This window comes from Mustela nivalis (assembly GCF_964662115.1).
Source record: "Mustela nivalis genome assembly, chromosome: 11".
Classification (NCBI taxonomy): Eukaryota; Metazoa; Chordata; class Mammalia; order Carnivora; family Mustelidae; genus Mustela; species Mustela nivalis.
The window spans coordinates 100674066-100690551 of NC_139030.1; the positions used below are offsets into that span (position 1 = coordinate 100674066).

The 16486-nt window shown below is 43.3% G+C and overlaps 1 protein-coding gene across 6 annotated transcripts in view; it reads right to left on the minus strand.

Annotated features, from left to right (window-relative positions):
• The window catches only part of KIAA2012, a 101856-nt gene extending 90171 nt beyond the window's left edge, over positions 1 to 11685 (minus strand). For 4 of the 6 annotated variants that reach the window (XR_014300112.1, XM_082688858.1, XM_082688859.1 and 1 more), the window contains exons 1-2: positions 11201 to 11685; positions 9733 to 10017 (exon numbers count right to left, since the gene is read on the minus strand). Coding sequence is in view for 5 of the 6 variants with exons in the window: in XM_082688858.1 (XP_082544984.1) it covers positions 9733 to 10017; positions 11201 to 11284 (369 nt within the window). In the remaining variant the exon portion in view is untranslated. Of the gene's footprint in view, positions 1 to 9732; positions 10018 to 11200 lie in introns of those variants that run through there. The other 2 variants (XM_082688860.1, XM_082688861.1) reach the window with 2 other exon arrangements.
• Between the last annotated feature and the right edge of the window lie 4801 nt (positions 11686 to 16486).

Consider the following 16486-nt stretch of genomic DNA (forward strand, 5'->3'; position numbering starts at 1 on the left):
CCTGTTTTGCAGTCAGGCTTGCCAGAGCCAGTTTGTCAGAGGCTGACCACCCGTGGTCGTCGCACCTGTGCAGGTCTGACTGGAGCCAGCCGCGGAGATACAAGGGACCTGCCACTGGGGTACGAGTGGGGGTGTAATGGGAACAGAGAGATGTGTACCACTTGCAGCGGTGCCTAGAAAGCCTTCTCCACCCGTAGCCTGACTCTAATCGGTTCTGTGTAAACACTACCACTCTCAGCCAGCCGTTTTCTCTGCAGATTTAATTTCTGCGGTTCTGGGCAAACGATACTATCTCTCTTCCATATATCTGTGGTGACTATATGTTCCTGGATATCAGGCCATTAAAAAGAGAATTGGGGTGCCTGGGAGATGCAGTCAGTGAAGCATCTGACTCTTGGTTTCTGCTCAGGTCATGATCTCAGGGTTGTGGGATTGGCCCCGCACTGGGGTCCATGCTCAGGGCAGAGTCTGCTTGTGATTCTCTCTCCCTCTCCTTCTGCCCATCCTGTTCATGCTCTCTTGCTCTCAAATAGATAAGTGATTCTTAAAACAAAAAGAGTGAGAGAGAGAGAATCAGAAAGTGGTCTGAATTTTCCCATAGTCCCATTGCTTGATTCCTGACCACACCATTTAACATCAAAGTGTTGACCAGCCACATGTCATAAAAGCAAAGATAATAACAATTAGAATTGAAAATGGCAAGAATTAAGCTTCAGTTCTTGTAAGAGCTTAGTCGGCCTGGGTTTGATTCCGCGCTCCATTATTTACTAGCTTTGTGACTTTGGGGAACTTACTTGACCCATCTGTGCCTCAGTTAAGAAACTGTCAAACGAGGATGATAAAAATACATAGCCTACATGCAAAAAAATGAAGCTGGACCATTACCTCACACCATACACAAAAACTAACTCAAAATGGATCAAAGACCTAAGTATAAGAGCTAAAATTATGAAACTTTTAAGAAGAAAACATAGGAGAAAAGCTTCATGACACTGGATTTGGAAATAATTTATTGTATATATGACACCAGAAGAGCAGGCAACAAAAGAAAAAATGGATAAGTTGGACTTCATAAAAATTTAAAACTCGTGCATCAAAGAATACTGTCAACAGACTGAGAAGACAATGCACAGAACTGGATAAATTATTTGCAAATCATCTCTCTGATAAGGGATTAATATCTAGAATATATAAAGAACTCCTGCAACTCAAAAGCAAACAAAGCAAAATGACCTGATTTTAACAATGGACAAAGGACTCGAATATACAGTTTTCTAAAACAGGGATACAAATGGCCAATAAGGACATGAAAAGTCAGCTCAATGGGAAGGAAATGAAAATCAAAACCATGACAAAATACCACTTCACACCCATTAAGATAGCTGTTATGAAAACAGCAACAACAACAACAACAGCAGCAGAAGATAACAAGTGTTAGTGCGGATGTGGAGAAATTGGGACCCTTGTGTATTTCTGGTGGGAATGTGAAATGATGCAGCTGCTGCTATGGAAAACAATATGGCAGCTCCTCAAAAAACGAAAAATAAAATTACTATATGATTCAGCAATTCCACTTCTGATATGGACTCTAAAGAAATGAAAGCAGAGACATAAACAGATTTTTAAGTAATCTCTACACCCAACTGAGCCAGCCAGGTAGCCTGAGGAGATAGATATTTATAGACCCACATGTATAGCGACCTTATTCATAATAGTCAAAGTATGGACACAATCTAAATGTCTATTGACCGATGAATGGCTAAACAAAGCTCTATACATAGAGGACTATTATTCAGCTTAAAAAAAAAATCGGATACACTACAGGCTACAGCATGAATGAACCTTAAAGATGTTACGCTAAGTGAAACAAGCCAGGGGCAGAGGGAGAGGAAGAGAATCGTCATCAAACCCATATCTGTGTCTAGCTCTGCCCTTAGCGGGGAGTTTGCTGGAAATTCTCTCTCTCCCACGCCCTCTGTCCCTCCTTCACTTTACCTGTGCGCTCTCTCTTTCTCTCTCTCTCTCCAATAAATACATCTTTTAAAAAGAACAAATAAAATAAAATCTTTTGGGTCCTGGAGATGGATGCTGATAATTATTGTACAACAATGTGAATGTACTTACAGCCACTGAACAGTATATTTAAAATTAAGTGGTAAATTTTATATTACACACCTTATAAAGTTGTTATATGCTTTATATATGTATACTTTTAAATATATTTTTAAGTTGTTATAAAGTTTACAATACACCTTATAAAGTTGCTATGAGGATTAAATGAGATACTAAGTGTAAAGTGCTTATAATAGTCATGGATATAATAGTGTTACATAAGTGTTAACCATTAGTATAAATGTTCTCTATTTGTTGGTCATACAAGGGACCCAGTGGATGAAGTACATAAAGCCTAGAAAAAGAGAAGTTGATTGGATCGTATATATGGCTAACTAGGAACTTATTACCTATAACCCAGGCTGATTTTGATGAAAATCTGATTTGCTTTCCTAGAATTATAAATGGTTTTAAGGGATGTTTAGGAAGACCCAGATCCCTTTTTAAAAACTGCTCTTAAAGCAAGAGAGGTGCTTCTTTTCTCTGGAGCATGTGGAATCTTCAAAATCAGGCCCTCTAAGCATTAGGAGTTGGGCTTTGGAATCAGTTGTCTGGCTTCTAATCCTAGCTCCACCCCTCAGATGTGTAACTTTGGGCAAGTTAATTAACTTCAAGCCCCAATGTTTCCTCCTACAAACTGGGGGATAAAATTAATACCCAACTCATAAACTTGTGCAAATTGAGTGAGGTTATATAGATAAAATGCCTGGCATACACTAAGCACTCAATTAGTGCTAGCTATTACTGGCAGTACCTTTGACCTCATTGCCATGGTTGAACTGTGATTCACTTTTGATCTTTCCTATTTCTGGCTCTCCTAAAGGCTCTACGTACAAGTGCTCAGGAACAGCTCAAATGGAGGACAGTTGGCAGAAAGAGTCTAGTCAGGTCACTCTGTTAACCTTTCGCTGCTTTGGTGCCTACTTGATGCTTTGTTGATAGCCGTCAGCACTGAGCATTTCTTAGGAAAACCATCAAACAAGTAGTAGGTTGTCGCAAAAGGAACTTCTTCCTCCTGGTCTTTGGCTCAAAAAATAACTTATAGGGGCGCCTGGGTGGCTCAGTGGGTTAAAGCCTCTGCCTTCGGCTCAGGTCGTGATCCCAGGGTCCTGGGATCGAGCCCCACATCGGGCTCTCTGCTCCGCAGGGAGCCTGCTTCCTCCTCTCTCTCTGCCTGCCTCTCTGCCTACCTGTGATCTCTGTCTGTCAAATAAATAAATAAAATCTTAAAAAAAAAATAACTTATATTGCCTACTATTCCATTTTGTATGATGAACCATTATGTTCAGGACAGGAAAATAAATTTTACTCAAAAAACACATTTCTCACAGTATTACTTGATAAGATAGTAGCCTGAATGTGCCTTCATGGCTTGGACTTTGGTTGAAAACACCAAATAAAGAGTTAAGAACCTTGAGGCTCAAATATTAGACAGTGTAGAATGTGTAGGGATATATTCAGTGGAGCAAGGTTTATATTACCCTTAAATGTAGCCAGGTTTATAAGGGAGATGGCAGGAGCAATGCAACCTTGGTTGAAATCCACTATAGTAATCTGAATTCCATTTATCCCTCACTGGGACAGAGAAATGGGATGCTCTGTGAATTTAATTTTTGAAACAATTTATTATTTTTTTTAAAGATTTTATTTATTTATTTGAGAGAGAGACAGTGAGAGAGAGCATGAGCGAGGAGAAGGTCAGAGAGCGAAGCAGACTCCCCATGGAGCTGGGAGCCCGATGCGGGACTCGATCTCGGGACTCCGGGATCATGACCTGAGCCGAAGGCAGTCGTCCAACCAACTGAGCCACCCAGGCATCCCTGAAACAAATTATTTTTAATATGCTATTTATGTTCCATCGTTGGACACTTAAAAATATCACCAGATTTACAAAATTCTAAAACTATAAGAATAAGAGGGGCACCTGGGTGGCTCAGTTGGTTAAGTGGTTGACTCTTTGGTTGACTCAGGTCATGATCTCAGGGTCGTGGGATGGAGCCCTGCATCCTTCATGGGCCCCTTCCGTGCTCAGCAGGGAATCTTCTCTCCCTTCCATCTGCCCCTCCCCGTCCCTCTCTAAATAATTAAATAAATAACTCTTTTAAAAAATTAAAAATACTAGGGCACCTGGCTGGCTCAGTCGATAGAGCATGCAACTCTTGATCTCTGGGTTGTGAGTTCAAGTCCCACAGTATAGAGATTACTTAAGAAAAAACAAAAAACCCCCAAACCCCAAAGGGCTCACACTCTTTGTAACCAAATAAAACTAAAATGCATTTGTAAAAAAGAACAAGACATACTAAAACAATAGGAAAATTATGTCATATTTCTGATAATTTGAGAAGTATTTGAAGATTCTGCCGTGTTTCAAGAGAATTATCATGACTATCATTTCGATACTACCCCAGATTATGGCTATTTAGGTTTTAGAGCTATTCAAATTCTAAATAATGGGAAGCTGAATGAATTCAACCCCTCAGGAAAAATGGTAACCACTTCGGGAATGTTTTAACAATATTTTCTCCTTTAAAAAAAAAACAACCGGGGTGCCTGGGTGGCTCAGTGGTTTGGGCTGCTGCCTTTGGCTCAGGTCATGATCTCAGGGTCCTGGGATCGAGCCCCGCATCGGGCTCCCTGCTCCGCAGGAAGCCTGCTTCCCTCTCTCTCTCTCTCTGCCTGCCTCTCTGCCTACTTGTGATCTCTGTCTTTCAAATAAATAAATAAAATCTTAAAAAAAAAAAAAAAAAAACAACCCAGGAACATATTGTGTGTATCTACAAGTGTGAGAACTCTGATATCTAATCACTTGACTTAGCACTTAACCTTTGCTCATTAGGAGTTGGGCCATCAAGAAGGTTAAAGAGAGGGGTGCCTGGGTGGCTCAGTGGGTTAAGCCGCTGCCTTCGGCTCAGGTCATGATCTCAGGGTCCTGGGATCGAGCCCTGCATCAGGCTCTCTGCTCAGCGGGGAGCCTGCTTCCTCCTCTCTCTCTCTGCCTGCCTCTCTGCCTACTTGTGATCTCTCTCTGTCAAATAAATAAATAAAATATTAAAAAAAAAAGAAGGTTAAATAGTAAGTATATGTTGAACTATGAAACCCAGATAGATATACTGCCACACCCATGACTTTATATCCATGTATGGAACTGGAGATAATGGGAGATGGTTGAAAAATTTAATCGCAGCCCCCTGTGATGGGCTCTAGGACCACAGGTCTGAACGAGCTGGAATTTTTCGCAGGTTTCCTGATTTCATAGTTTAGCCAGAATAGATCCCTCTGTAAGTAGTACTACTCTGTCTGTTAACTATCTCCTCTTCCCTCCTGCCTTGTTTTGGTTCTTTTACTTTGAGTGTGGTGTTTTTAACTCCTGAACTATATACTATTTGAACAATGAAACACTGACCCTGAGAAATAGATGGCATGGTTATTGGTGGGCTCAATTTACGGCACTTTTCCTATTTCATTTCCCTTCCTGACCTCTCCTGGCTCCCTTAGGGTTAACCCCACTCTCTCTGCCACTGTTTTACTTCCTTCAAAGGGATCGACATTTACTTTTTTAGTAGATCTTTACTTTTTAAAATTTTTGTTTTATTTGTTTATTTTTTTAACCAGGAGGAAATCTATTGTAATTACATATATATACACAGGGAATCCATATAAAGATGAGAGATTCCCTATAGATTTTTATTTTATTTTTAAAACTCCATGATTTAAAAAAATAATGTTTGGTAAAAAGGTATGTGTGAATAAAAATCACTTTTAAGGGGCACCTGGGTGGCTCAGTGGGTTAAGCCTCTGTCCTCGGCCCAGGTCATGATCCCAGGGTCCTGGGATCAAGCCCCACATTGGGCTCTTTGATCAGCAGGGAGCCTGCTCTCTCTCTGCCTGCCTCCCTGCCTACTTGTGATCTCTCTCTCTGTGTCAAATAAATAAATAAAATCTTCTTAAAAAAATAAATAAATAAAATGAGATAGTAATAGTACACTCTCAGGACTGATAGGAAGTATACCTGAGTTAGCAGGAATGCAGTAAATACTCAAAAAATGTTAATGAACTTCAGTATTTTCATTAGATGAATATTCCTTTGTAATCTGCCCTAAGAATATACTGTGGATATTTTATCATGTTATTCGTGACTAATACATGACTTTATTCCCCGACCCCAAATTCATTATATGACTATACTTTATATTTTATTATAATTTATATAATCAATGTTTCATTGTTAGACATTTATTATTTTCAATGTTTTGCATAGTAATAATAACCTGTAGTAAACATTCCTGTGCATAAATCATCAGGCCCATCTCTGATTATTTCCTAAGGCAAATTCCTGAAAGTAGCATGCCGAATCAGAGTATTCGCTCTTCATAGGCTTTTGCCAAAATGCCTTTCAGAAAACTCATGTGACTGTGCGCTCCTGATGTATGAGACAGCTCATTTCCCCACAGCCTTCTCAGCACTGGATATTATGATGTAAAAAGCTTCTTGCCAGTCTGTAGTTTTCCTAATCAGATGGTGGCCTGTAGTTTACAAAGCTCTCCTGAGCTGTTCGTTTTCTTTAATCCCAATCCCTATTTCTTTTTTTTTTTTTTTTAAAGATTTTATTTATTTATCAGAGAGAGAGAGGGGGAGAGAGCAAGCACAGGCAGACAGAATGGCAGGCAGAGGCAGAGGGAGAAGCAGGCTCCCTGCTGAGCAAGGAGCCCGATGTGGGACTCGATCCCAGGATGCTGAGATCATGACCTGAGCCGAAGGCAGCCACTTAACCAACTGAGCCACCCAGGTGTCCCTGCTGCCCCTATTTCAACCTACAATGTTCTCTAATCTTAAATTTCCGCCCTGTAACTCTTCTTTTCTTTCCTTTCTGGTTTCTTCACACAGTTTCCCTTCTACCCACCCGGGGGTAGGTGACAGTGTTCTGTTTTGTTACGGGTGTGGCTTATAAACCTGGAAGGGGGGACCACAGGAGGACGGGAACTTGCCCTCTTTTCATGGAGCCCAAGTCTAACCCATCCCCAAACAGACTCTCCTTCTTGATGCGGCCTGAAATAGTCAAGTGTCGGAAAGCTGTGAAAGGTATTCTTACTCTTGACAGTAAGGTAGCCTACACAGCAGGGCCGAACCACGAAAGCAGAAACCACTCTTAGTATTTAAACACAGCAAAAATTTAATTCAGGGAATTGGTTGCATAGATGACTAGAGAGCTCAGAAGCTGCAACAATGGACAGGCAACGCTGAGATGAGTGATCGACAGGCCAGCACTGTCCCTGGGCTTGAGGGAGGAGCAGGTGGGGGTCCCCAGCAGGAGAAACCTGGTGAGGAGCCACACCGGGCCCGTCTGTGGGGAGCTAGACACAGAGGTGATCACCACCGAGAGACAGAATGGAGGGGGAGAAATACCTTGTTTTTTTCTGTCCTCCCTTCCAGTCTCCCGCCAACGTCTCCCACTGGCAAATTCAACTAAAAGCCAGTTTGATACAGATTTCTGTGGAATTGTGTATAGCCTGTGCTCAACCCCACATTTGTGCAAAGCAAAGTAAAGGTGAGGAACGGATGTGAGGGCAGACAGGCCACGGCCTGGCACGGTGACCTCTGGAGGCCCTTCTGAGCCCAAAGACAATAGGGCAAAGGACCCAGTATGCCTGTCCTGGGGAAGTAGGCACCCCGGGCTTGAATTCTGACTCTGTCACTTACTAGCTCTGAGACATTGGCCACATCACTTAACTCCTCTGAGCCTCAGTTTTCTCATATGTGGAAGGCGGCAAGAAAAACCATATGTCACTGAGTCACCGTGAAGATGAAATAATATAACTATAAAATAATAGTAAGCTTTCCATAGCAATTGGTTTCCTTTCACCCAAGAATTCATGATTCTAAGACAAAGGACAATGAGCATTTGGTCACATCATGAAGCTTCTCTGTATTTTGGGGCACCTGGGTGGCTCAGTTGGTTAAGCATCTGCCTTCAGCTCAGGTCATGATCCCAGGGTTCTCGGACCAAGCCCTGCTTCGGGTTCCCTGCTCATCGGGGAATCTGCTTCTGCCTCTCCCTCTGCTGCTCTCTCCCTCTCTTTCTCTCTCTCTCTGTCAAATAAATAAATAAAATCTTTAAAACACACACACACACACACACACACACACACACACACACACACACTTCTCTGTATTTTGAAAGAAGGAAAGGAGGCACAGGAATCTTTGCTTTTGGAAGCTCTGTCTAGGGAGGAGTAGGTGATAAGTTACCCAGTAATGATACTGGGAGATGATGGAAGAAACACTGAAAATACCCTACATGATCGATTTATTCATTCCACTAACAGCTATGGGTACTCACTATTTTCTGGAACTTAGACACGGTCCCTGCCCTCAAGGAGATAGTAGCAGATGGACAGAGAGATACATTGCAATGCGTGATACTATGGGAATGTTTACAGAGGAGAGAGCAATGGGAGATCTTTGCCTAGAGACATGGGAGAACACTTCAGTGAGGAAATGGTATCTGAGTTGTACTTTGTAGGGTAAGCAGGAGCATAGAAGCAGATGCAAAAGCATACAGTCAGAAGAGGGTGCAGAGTGTTTGGGGAACAGTGAGCTGTTTTCGCAGGTGGGTTCTTGAGGGGTTCACAGTTAACGTGGTGGTAAGAACCACCAGCAGGTGCGGCTAGCTTTGGAAGAGAAAGTCAGCGGGGAGGGCCTGGCCTAAGAAGCTAATGACTTCAGCCTGTGGGGAATGAGAAGCCAGCAGACTTTTACACTAGGGAATAATCGAGGTGCTTGGGTGGCTCAGTTGGTTAAACGTCTGCCTTCGGCTCAGGTCATGATCTCGGGGTCCTGGGATCGAGCCGGACAACAGGCTTCCTGCTCAGCAGGGAGTCTGCTTCTCTCTCTGCCCCTCCATTCCTCTCCCTTCCCAACTCTCTGCTCTCTCTTGTGTTTTCACTCTCAAATAAATAAATAAAATCTTAAAAACAAAAAACTAGGGGGTAACCTAGAATTGTATAAAGCGAAGCAATGCATCTTCCCAGACTCTCTCACGGCCTCAGCCAAAGGGCTCGTGCATATCAGTCAGGGACCGCGTGGACATCTCATAAGACATTAGAAAGTATGAATCAGAAAAATAAGGGTTTTCTCTTAGTACTAAATTCAGAATGGAACGACTCATTAACTTCTCCTGCAGATGCTGAAGGGCTCAAGGTAAATATTTAAAATGTTCCTCCTCTCCTTTGCACAAAGCCAAAAACATCAGAGGTGTGATGATGATGCTTGTGGCTATGAGGCAGGATTTCAAGGATTCTGATGAAACGTCTGCTGGCCTGGGTCCGTCTGAAGCTGAAAAGGACTTTGTGTTACTCTAATGGAAAGGAAAATACAAGACGGTGGTAGCCACTGCCCCGGATGCTTCCAGAGCCCTTTCCCATACATTATCTTGTTTAAGCCCCATGACAACTCTGTGAGGCCCAGAGGGCCCAGAGTACAATCCCATCAGAGAGATGAGGAAATGGAGATCTTAGGGTTTCGCACCTTCCCTGGGGTCTGAGAAGGCATGGCCAAAGCTACAGCTGGAGTCCTAGACACACAGGCCAGCGCCTTCCTCAAACCCAGGACTGCTCTGCCTACCTGTCTCCTTCCATAGGCCAGGATGGCTTTTTTGAGGTCCTGAAGTGTGTGCAGCTCAATACCCGGCTTCTTCCTGCGGCCTTTGAGGTGGTGGGGGCCTTTTCTCCTCTCCTCCGGTGTCCATGCTGTTATGGCTAAACCCTCCGAGTAGAGGATCAGGGCCCCCTTCCTGGTACTGAAGGTTTTAGGGAGAAAGAGGCTCCAGGTGTGCTGGTTGACACTGCCCTCCTCCTGTGGTTTGCTGACCAGGACATAATCTTCTGGGGACTTCCAGTTCAAGTAATCCTGCAGGGGAAAGAAACCACCTCGATCTAAGGCCCCTCCATAGCCACAGCCCTTGTGCAAGGTGTTTGATCTTTTTGCAGTGACTGATTTTCCGTGAGTTGTTTCCATGCTGTCACAGGACACAACCACTCTTCTGAGCAATGGATTCTGTTCTCCACATCTCAGAATCAGGAGAACCTCGGGCAGGGTTCCGTTTTACCACCATAGAATTTTTAGCAGACCCGTTCATGCCTGGAGGCTTCAGTAGGCCAGTTAACATGTATGGTATGCAAGTAAGTAGTCACAATTATCAAGGGCAGCAGATAACTTTGAAATTAGAACTGGACTTGCTGGCAGTTTAACTAGGGGAAAACCGTTCATTCCAAGCATCACTCTACACAGCGAGATTTTCTTTGCATTCCAGATGCCATGTAACATGACCTAATTTGGCTATTTAGGGCCCTATAAAGTAGTTGCATATCTTGTAAGTAAGTAAATGCCATTGGCCACAGAGGTCCTTTGAAACTTTATAGGTCTTTTAATATAGCAAAGGTCAAATATCACGACAAGCTACCATGACAATGGAAGTCTCTGTGTGATCCAAACATTTTCAAAGAACCCCACTGGGTTGCTTATTCCCAGCAGGATTCAATGAAATAAAATTCCAGTACAAGGGAATTTTGCCACCTCTTTAAAATCTTCTAAAATGAGATTTTTTTAAAAAATTATTTTTATTTTTTCTGCCTATGTCAAGTAATGAGTCTTCTGGGTTGAATTCCAGAAAGTTCAAGGAAGCCATTGAAATGGCACGAACATACACAGTCTTTCAACCACAGAGCACAACTTCTAAAAACCAAACGGCCATCAACTTGCCCAGGACCCAGGTGGAAATTCTGGTCTTGAACCAAACCGCCTGAATTCTAAACAGTCTGGAATCTCCTTCGGTCTAAAGCAAATGAGGCTGTAAGTGAGTGCTCAAGGGGAAGGAAGAGCGTCCCAGAGGCAACACTGATGTGCAAGCACACTTCCTTGTTTTCTTGATTTTAACCAAGGGAAGAGGGAACATCTACCCGCGACCACCCCCCAGCCCCGCCAACCTCACCAACAGACCAAACCAAAACACGCATGGTTCAGCCCCAAATGGAAAAAGAGAGCATTCTCTTCCCACTCCCCAAATATGCCTTTATTCAGCTGTAAGACTCACCTCTGGTTCAAAATAGACTTCTAGCTTCTGTTTGTTCTGGACCAACTTCCCATGTCCCCGGCTCAAGAGGGAGAGCGTGAACATGTTTCCCTTCTGACACCCTCCTCAAGGGCCGTTCATCTTGGTTTTGAAGGCTGAAAACTGGTCACACCTCAAGATTTCCTGAGCTCAGCAGTGAGCCCGAGAAGACCACAAACACTGGGCCTTTTATGAAATACATTTTTCCTTCGTACAGCAGCTTCTTAATAACAACCAGCCACACAGTTTAGACAGTGTGTGTCTTTGTCGGGAGAAAAAAAATAAACCGCAAAATCCAGACTGATCTCAAGCTCTGGATTGTCTCCTCCTCCAGCAACCCCTCTCTCTCTCTCTCTCTCTCTCTTCTTCGCCTGCACCCTTGTTGTCCCACTGTCCTGTTGCTCTGTTACGGGCCCGCGTGCGCATACTGATCTGGGCCACTGCACCATCCTTCTCATTGTGAGCGGAGGTTGTTTCCTGGTTGCTATGGTAGCACAGGGACTTGAAGTCTCTTCAACCAGCGGAGGCAAGGCAGGGACTGCTGAGGGCAGTGTTCACACACTGCGGGGGAGGGAAGGTCAAAGGGACGGTTCAGGGACCGGGCTCAGATTTCAAGTCCTGATTGCAGGAGCCACAGCGATGTTGGGGTATTTTTTTCTGTTACAGTACTCTTCTTGCTTTTAGAGCTGTCTTCCCTTTTCTCCTGATAGGCTAGCTTTTCACTGTCAACCAGCCATTGATAGACTCGGAGGAGTCGTCTAGGTCACCTAAAGCAACCTGTGACGTTTTCCGTGGCTGAGCTGCAGCATCTTCTCAACTGGACATGAGGCCTTTTTTATGGTAGTAGTGGCTTTGCATGGGTGAGTGTGGATACTGGGAATCTCCAGATTCTTTTGCAGGTCTGTCTCACTTGGGCAACTCCCAATCTCTTAAGAGATGTGGGGGGAAGGGGCGGGGAGGTGCTTTCCACAACTGTCCTGCATGATGCAGAATATTCCCCCTCCGCGTACCAGTAGCACCCACTTTGAGAAACAGGGCTATGGCCTGGGCTGCTTGGTTCTCCTTGATGCTGACGCTATGAGGGCAGGACGCAGTAAGAAGTTCAGGAAACCAAAAGACACTTTTGCTGGTGATCTAGAACCCAGCTTTGATCTAGAAACCATCCTGCCCTGTCATCAGTCTACTGAACTTCCAGGGTCACCTTGTGAGAGTGCCCCCTACTGACCTCCAGGAAGAAGTACAACAGGCTTCAGGCCCAGTTAGGTTTTAGATCTTTCTCCGTGGCTTTCTGAGGAGGCAGGCTCAAGTCTCCCGAGGAAGAAATACGGGTCATGCTATTTAATAGATTGGGTTTATCATGGACAATTAGAACATTGGATGCAGAGGTTCAAAATGGAATTTAGTCAAAACCAGTGGGTGCCATTGCAGTACCCATTAGAATAGCTATTGTTCAAAGACAAAACAAAACAAAATACCAAGTGTTAGTGAGGAGATGAAGAAATTAGGACCCTTGTGCACTGTTGGTGGGAATGCGAAGTGGTGCAGCCCCCGTGGAAAACAGTATGACAATTCTTTAAATAAGAATTTAAGATGAGTATAAGAAATAAGATGAATACCATACGATCCAGGAATCCCACTTCTGGGTTTATAATCCAAAAGAAATGAAAGCAGAGATTCAGAGACATATTGGAAAAACCCCATGTTTCACCCCGTGAGTATCACTCACAATAGCCAAAATGTGGAAATTAGTCAAGCAACAAAATATGACATAGTTGTGGAATATTATTCAGCCTTGAAAAGGAAAGAAAAGTCAGATTCATGCTACGATATGGAAGAAACTTGAAGACATTATGCTAGGTGAAATAAACCAGTCACAAAGGGGAAAATATTACAGGATTACAATTGTATGAGGTACTTAAAATAGTCAAATTCCGAGACTCAAGGTAGAATGGTGTTCGTCAGGGAAGGTGGGAGGGAGGAAGGGAAAGTTAGTGTTTAATGTTTAATCTTCAGTTTGGGAAGATGAGGAAGTTCTGGAGACTGGTGGTGATAGTCGCACAACAACATGAAAGTACTTAATGTCAATGGATAGTACATTTAAATAATGACTGAAATGATAAATTTCATGTTATACATATTTTACCACAATTAAAATCTTAAAAAGGAAAAGAAAACAAAAAGCTGAATTTATCCCTTTATAATCTGAAGGCGACTGGTCAGCATTACTGTGGAGTGAGCTCCTCACTGCAGGTGGGACAAAAATCCTACAAAATGAGGGTTCCAGAGAGTTTACAGGGCTCTTAAGCTATAGTTGTTCCCTCTCTTCCCCTTTCTGCCCCTTTGATATGCAAAAGGGACCCACCACAAAACTTTACTGAGAGAGATACATATTAATGATATATTATTAATTAATTATATAATATAACATATATTAGTATATATCACTATACATGGCCCCTGTCCTCAAGAGGCTCCCAGCAGACCCTAACCACCCACCAATTGAACTGCTGGGCATTTACCCCAAACATGTAAATATATGTGATCTGAAGGGGCACCTGCACCCCAATGTGTATAGCAGCAGTGTCCACAATAGCCAAACTACGGAAAGAGCCCAGATGTCCATCAACAGATGAATGGATCAAGAAGATGTGGTATATATATATACAATGGATTGTTATGCACCCATCAAAATCGAATCTTGCCATTTGCAGTGACGTGAATGGAACTATAGGGTATTATGCTAAGTGAAATAAATCAGTCTGAGAAAGACAATTTTCATTTGAGCTCACTGATATGAGGAATGCAAGGAACAAGGCAGAGGATCATAGGGGAAGAGAGGAAAAAATGCAACAAGACAAAACCAGAGACGGAGATAAACCATAAGGGACCCTTAATCTCAGGAAACAAACTGAGGGTTGCTGGAGGGGAGGGGGCTCCGAGGGATAGGGTGGCTGGGTGATGGACATTGCATGTGCTATGGTGAACGTTGTGAACTGTGTAAGACTGATGAGTCACAGACCTGTACCCCTGAAGCAAATAATACATTCTACGTTAATAATAAACAACAATAATAATAAAACTAAAAAAAAAGAAGGAACAGCAGCTCCCAGCCGGGTAGAGAAGACAGGCATATATGGAGCAGCACCTGAGAGGGGTGACAGATATGACACGTGTGACAGATAAGACACATGTGACAGATATGACAATGGAAGTGGAGATAAGTAGGCACTCCAGGACAAGAGGTGGGGTGGGTGTTGTGTGGTGGTGGGCCTTGTAGAGGGCTACGAAGAGGAGGGATATTAAAGGTGGGCTTTGATGAACTGAGCAGTGTATGGCAAGGAGGGAAAAGCCACAGGTCGTGTGGGGAGAGAGGCCGCTGGAGAACCAGGCCAGTGGGCCAAGGCCATGGAGGCCACACGTGCCCTACGAAGGCGCTTTGGACTTTATTCTTCAGGTTTCTTTGTTTGTTCTTTTATTTTATGAGATGCGGGAGTGGGAGAGGGACAGAAAGAATAGATGTAAGGGATTTTGAGGTAAAGCCAGTAAAACGTAGAAATTATTAGATTCAGAACTAGATCGCTTAGACATTTTTAGTGGTATCATTTCAAACATTTTGGTCATGAAAACACAGGTCATTTCCTAACCTTCGTGTTTTCGTAGAACTTCAGACTTGAAAAGGACATTAGTGGTCACTTTGTTATTGTATTTGTTTTCCTCAAGTGGTTCACAGGTTCATAATGAAATTTATTTTGAATTTCAAAGGAAGAAACAGCCTCGATCCATTACTGAAAATTGAATCACATGGACTTTATCATAAAACATAGTAGTTCTGAGTAGCTTGTATGACATTAGTTCGACTTGTTCTGTAATAAAAGACTGTGTAAAGTACTACAGTGTTTGTAGTCTCAAACACTGCTTTACTTAGCCACTTCTGTGCTGTGTTTGCAGTGGGTAGTAAAACATGGTTCTTTTTACAATAGATTTGAGTGAGTGAATTCTAGTAGAATTGATTTCTTTTTTCTTTTTTTTAAATTTATTTCACTTCTTAATGTTTATTTAAAAAAATTTTTTTAAAAGATTTTATTTATTTATTTGACAGACAGAGATCACAAGTAGGCAGAGAAGCAGGCAGAGAGAGAGGAGGAAGCAGGCTCCCCACTGAGTAGAGAGCCCGATGCGGGGCTCGACCCCAGGACCCTGGGATCATGACCCGAGCCGAAGGCAGAGGCTTTAACCCACTGAGCCACCCAGCTGCCCCCCCCTTTTTTTCTTTTTAAATGTTAAATTTTAATTTAAAATTTTCCAGTTTCATTGACAGATAATTGACATACTTCACTCAGGTAGCTTTTTTAAAGCCGGCAGGGTGATGGGATTCCATCTGGGTTTTAGAAAGATAACTCGGAGAACAGTAGAAAGGATGGATAGAATGAAGGACTTTCAGGGCTTTGCAGCCCAGGCCAACCTTCTCTTGGATTTGAATGAATTAATCAAATCATCAGGAATAATCACCCGCTTAATCGGTCTTTGGGACATAAAGGAGGAAACTCCATTCCAGTTGCAAGAAAATACAGATGTCACTGTTTTGCGAATGCCGTTCCTCGCGGAAGACAGTAAGGAACACAAGAAGGAAGCGACTGAGCGACTGAGACCCGAGGAAGAACCACTACTGTCAGCCGAGGAATGACTCCAGGTTGCTCCAGCGGAAATTCTTCCTCCGAGCTCACCTGACTTAGAAACCTTAAGTCACCGCTATGCGGTCAACTCCAGGAGGTGACCTCGCTGAGTCCAGGTCGAGTGAACAAAATTCCCAGGGGCCCGTCCAGCTCTCCCCACACCGTGGCAAGGCTCCCAGGCCTCTGAGGGGCTGTAACCAGTGAGCAGCCAGACCACAGCCCAGACCACAGCAGGCCTCTCCTAAACTGTCGTATTTACATCCGTGCTGTTTAATATGGACAATGAACAGATGTACCGATCAATTAATAGACATTTAAAAGCATTTACTCAGACCCCACAGCAGTTTATGGAAAGTGCATTTAGAAAGCAATCGAGGTTATTGCTATTCTAAAGTGCTTGGGGATCCCAGATGAAAGGCCCTTGTAACTGGAAAGTATTTATAACTCAAGAAGAAACCCTCCACACCCATGTCATATACCACCAACACCATCTCCCGGCGCGCCCGACCTGTCAGCCCATGCCGCATGTCTGTTTAAATTACACTGTAAGTTCTATAGGGTGGAGACCTTGTTTTTATGGTTTGTAAAGCATCAT